The 4,484-nt window shown below is 53.2% G+C and overlaps 1 protein-coding gene across 1 annotated transcript in view; it reads left to right on the top strand.

Annotated features, from left to right (window-relative positions):
- Positions 1-4,484, top strand: part of LOC122542736 (hypoxia-inducible factor 1-alpha-like) — an 18,571-nt gene that overhangs the window by 1,221 nt on the left and 12,866 nt on the right. Inside the window, exons 2-4 of the mRNA XM_043680727.1 lie at positions 1,320-1,495; positions 2,840-3,087; positions 3,755-3,823. Coding sequence (XP_043536662.1) covers positions 1,330-1,495; positions 2,840-3,087; positions 3,755-3,823 — 483 coding nt within the window. The 5' untranslated portion in view covers positions 1,320-1,329. The remainder of the gene's footprint in view (positions 1-1,319; positions 1,496-2,839; positions 3,088-3,754; positions 3,824-4,484) is intronic.

Genomic DNA, 4,484 nt, shown 5'->3' with positions numbered 1-4,484 from the left:
CTCATGATTTTATAAACCTCTATAAGGTCACCCCTCAGCCTCTGACGCTCCAGGGAAAACAGCCCCAGCCTGTTCAGCCTCTCCCTGTAGCTCAGATCCTCCAACCCTGGCAACATCCTTGTAAATCTTTTCTGACAACATCTTTCCGATAGGAAGGAGACCAGAATTGCATGCAATATTCCAACAATGGCCTAACCAATGTCCTGTGGTTGGGAATGTTGGAGCGGGGAGGGGAGGGGGATTTCCAGAAGGAATAAGCTTCCCGAAGGAGGTTGGATCGGAAGTGCAGGGGCAGATGGTAAACATTCCTCCCCACTGCACCAGTTCCAAGCATCTGCCTTGCCTCCTGAATCCGTCATATCCTCCTTCAACAAACATCCCTCAGGCTCAGTTTTGAAATTTCCAGTTGACCCCCAGACTCAGCAGGTTTTTTGGGTGTGGGAGGGGTTCCAGATTTACCCCCTTTGGGGTGAGGAAGGGGCTTCGATGACCCATCAATAGTTTCTCAGAATCAACTTGAGGAACTAGGGCGGTACAGTGGCTCAGTGGTTAGCACTGCTGCCTCCCAGCACCAGGGACCCAGGTTCGATTCCAGCCTTGGGCGACTGTGTGGAGTTTGCACATTCTCCCTGTGTCTGCGTGGGCTTCCTCCCACAATCCAAAGATGTGCAGGTCATGTGAATGGGCCATGCTAAATTGCCCGTAGTGTTAGGTGCATTAGTCAGAGGGAGCCCTGAAGAAAGGCTCATGCCCGAAATGTCGATTCTCCTGCTCCTTGGATGCTGCCTGGCCTGCTGTGTTTTTCCAGCAACACAGTTTTCAACTCAGAGGGAAATGGGTCTGGGTGTGTTACTCTTCGGAGGGTCAGTGTGGACTGGTTGTGCCGAACGGCCTGTTTCCACACTGTAGGGAATCGAATCTCATCTAATCTAAACTCCCTTATGGTAACCAGTAATCTCTCCGTTGGGAGCAAGCCTTACATTTTCCAAACTCAGGGGATGACAAACGTAATTTATCCAAGACGCTGTCAAAAATGTAACTCCTTCATCTCGGTCCATTTCAACACGGAGTGTGGAATGTGCTCAGGGAGAGGTGTTTGAAGGGTGAGCAGGAAAGCGAATGTGTTTGAAGTGAGGAGCTGCCGATATCTCCCAATCCCGATCAGGAGAGATGGGTTTCCTCTTGCTGATGCCTGGTATTGTTTGGAGCGGCCGGTAGATTGTGTCTCGGGTTTGAGCTCCTCCTGAATCCAGTTTGATCCCGCTCAGGGCGATGTCCTGTCGCAGCTGTTTGACGGCTTCTCTGCTCTGACCCCTACACAGCAACGTGATGGAGGACTCAGTCACCTTCTCCTTGGATCAGACCAGGCTCCTGACTCCCGACACCGATCCCGAGAACGGCCAGCGCCTCCTGAGCCAGTGGGAGGAGAATCCCAAGAAATCGGATGAGCTGGGCCCTGCTGCTGGAGATAGCGTCGTTTCCCTGGACTCGGCAGGTACCCGAGGGGCGGGGGGATGGGTAGGAGGTTGGGGAGGGGCAGGAGGGGTGGTCCTGCTCACAAAGGGAGGGCATAACACCGGAGAGACAGAGGTGGGGGTCCTGAAGGTCTTGGGAACATGGGGGTCTCTCAAAAGTGTGACAGCACAGCTGGATGCCATTCAGCCCATCATGCCTCTACTAGCTCATCAACCAAGCATCACGATCCAGTGCCAATCTCCTGCTTTCTCCCCCATTCCCCTCTCCAGCACCCCACCCAAAACGAACTCACCTCATTCACAGGCCATGTTTAGATTGCCTTGACGTAGCACCTTTCCTCAGCCCATCCCAAACCGTTTGAGGCAGGTGTGGGTTGGAGGTGTGGTCCCTGCTGTAATGGAGGATACACTGCAGTCAGACTGGGTACCACCAGCAGCCAAGAGGTGAATGAGGGGTGGGCACAGTTTCACACCGAGAGCTCTACAGTTGAAGACGGGAATGAGGGGAATCACTTTCCTCTTGTCCCCAGAGAGTGATGGAGGCTGACACCCCCCCCCCCCCCCCAGGACAGAGTCACAACCAACAACAGAGTCAGTGGTCACCATGGATAGGCTACAGCCAAACCCACCGTGATCCATATGGGTGGCACAGTGGCTCAGTGGTTAGCACTGCTGCCTCACGGTGCCAGGGACCCGGGTTCAATTCCAGCCTCGGGCGATTGTCTGTGTGGAGTTTGCACATTCTCCCCGCGTCTGTGTGTGGGTTTCCTCCCACAGTCCAACCAAAAATGTGCTGGTTCTGGTGGATTGGCCATGGGAAATTGCCCCATAGTCTCCAGGGATGTGTAAGTTAGGTGGGTTAGCCATGGGAAACGTGGGGTTACAGGGACCGGGTATGGGGAATGGGTCCGAGTGGGATGCACTTCAGACGGTCGGTGTGGACTCAATGGGCCAAATGGCCTGTTTCCAGACTGTGGGGATTCAGCTCAATGACAGCGAGCTTCACTTCCTCATCATGGGTTTCAACTCATGGACCATCTCAGGACAATCGAGGTGAGTTTTGAAATGTACCTCACTGTTGTAGCACAGAGAGTCTGGCAGCCAGATGTTTGCACAGCAAGATCCCACAGACAGCAAAGGGATCCCTTTGGCCTTGGCATGTTCTTCACACGTTGGCATCACAACCAGAGGGTGGCTGAAGCCCCATTGGTTAATTTGGAACATGGCACCTGTGACACTCCAAGGTGGGTGCAGGATTCTAAACTGGGACATGAGCCCCCAAACGGCCCAGTGAGCCCCCCCCCCACCTCCCTCCACCTCAGAGCTTTCTGTTCCACTGATCACACTCCCTTTTGTACATCCAGGTCAAAGGGATACGAAAGCGTTTCACTTCACCAGAAGGCTCCCAGATGATGACCAGGCCCCCCTGTCCCCGGAGGAATTCTGCAGCCCCGCTCTCTGTAAACTTCTGTCCCCAATCTTTAATGGTCCGGAGATGAGCTCCAGCATGGACACCAAACCACTCAGCAAGCAGCCGGGGAGAACAAGAGAGGACCCAGACACACCAGGGGCTGCAGTGCCCAAACCAGGCAGCTCGGAGACAGCCGGCGTGGTGAGTATGGGTCCGAGGGCAAGAGGGGGATGAGACTATGACAGGAATAATGTACCCTTCCACATCAGACTGCCCTGCAATGGTTGAGTGAATGTTACACCTCATACACCAGCCAGCTACAGTCTTCCAGATTTCCACCAAATCCCTGAAGGAGCTGACTCTCTCTGGGAAAACGTTCCTGAAGGAGCTGACTCTCTCTGGGATACAGTTCCTGAAGGTGCTGACTCTCTCTGGGAAAACGTTCCTGAAGGGGCTGACCCTCACTGGGATACAGTTCCTGAAGGGGCTGACTCTCTCTGGGAAAACGTTCCTGAAGGAGCTGACTCTCTGGGATACAGTTCCTGAAGGTGCTGACTCTCTCTGGGAAAACGTTCCTGAAGGGGCTGTCTCTCACTGGGATATAGTTCCTGAAGGGGCTGTCTCTCACTGGGATACAGATCCTGAAGGGGCTGACTCACTGCGGGACAGATTTCACTGGATACATGGGAAGGGTGAGATTATTAATGTGCGACATAGTTTACCCAGGGGAGACTGTGAGGATGCTGGTCTGGGGATAGTGCTGGGGCAAAGACATGCACTGAGTGAGGATGGGGCTATTTGGTGACTGACAAGAATGCAGGGAAATTTGCCTCTGGGTTTTTAAAGTTTCATTGTTTCCCTTTTACAGAACATCGAGGAGTCTGAGAAAAATCTGATTGCAGCCGATACCAAAGCTCTGCAAGCCAAAACAACCCAGGTCAGTCAGCTTTCTGTGATATATTCCTCTCAAACCCATATCTCTGAATGTACACAGTACTGCTGCAGGCAGGGCCTTGGGAACACTCAGTGCTGGAGGACAGGAGAGGATCCCTGATCCTGTTAGTGACACTGAACCAAACAAGGCAGCTTCAGGCCAGGATACGGTTCCTTCAAATACTGGGATACAGTTCCTGAAGGTGCAGATTCTCACCGGGATACAGTTCCTGAAGGGACTGACTCTCACTGGGATACAGTTCCTGAAGGTGCTGTCTCTCACTGGGATACAGTTCCCGAAGGGGCTGACTCTCACTGGGATACAGATCCTGAAGGAGATGACTCTCACTGGGATACAGTTCCTGAAGGTGCTGACTCTCACTGGGATACAGTTCCTGAAGGTGCTGACTCTCACTGGGATACAGTTCCCGAAGGGGCTGACTCTCACTGAGATACAGTTCCTGAAGGGGCTGACTCTCACTGAGATACAGTTCCTGAAGGGGCTGACTCTCACTGAGATACAGTTCCTGAAGGGGCTGACTCTCACTGAGATACAGTTCCTGAAGGGGCTGACTCTCACTGAGATACAGTTCCTGAAGGGGCTGACTCTCACTGAGATACAGTTCCTGAAGGGGCTGACTCTCACTGGGATACAGATCCTGAAG

Source organism: Chiloscyllium plagiosum, chromosome 41, assembly GCF_004010195.1.
Source record: "Chiloscyllium plagiosum isolate BGI_BamShark_2017 chromosome 41, ASM401019v2, whole genome shotgun sequence".
NCBI classification, from domain to species: domain Eukaryota; kingdom Metazoa; phylum Chordata; class Chondrichthyes; order Orectolobiformes; family Hemiscylliidae; genus Chiloscyllium; species Chiloscyllium plagiosum.
The sequence above is the reverse complement of the archived record's forward strand: the minus strand, read 5'-3'. Positions and strand labels throughout refer to the sequence as shown.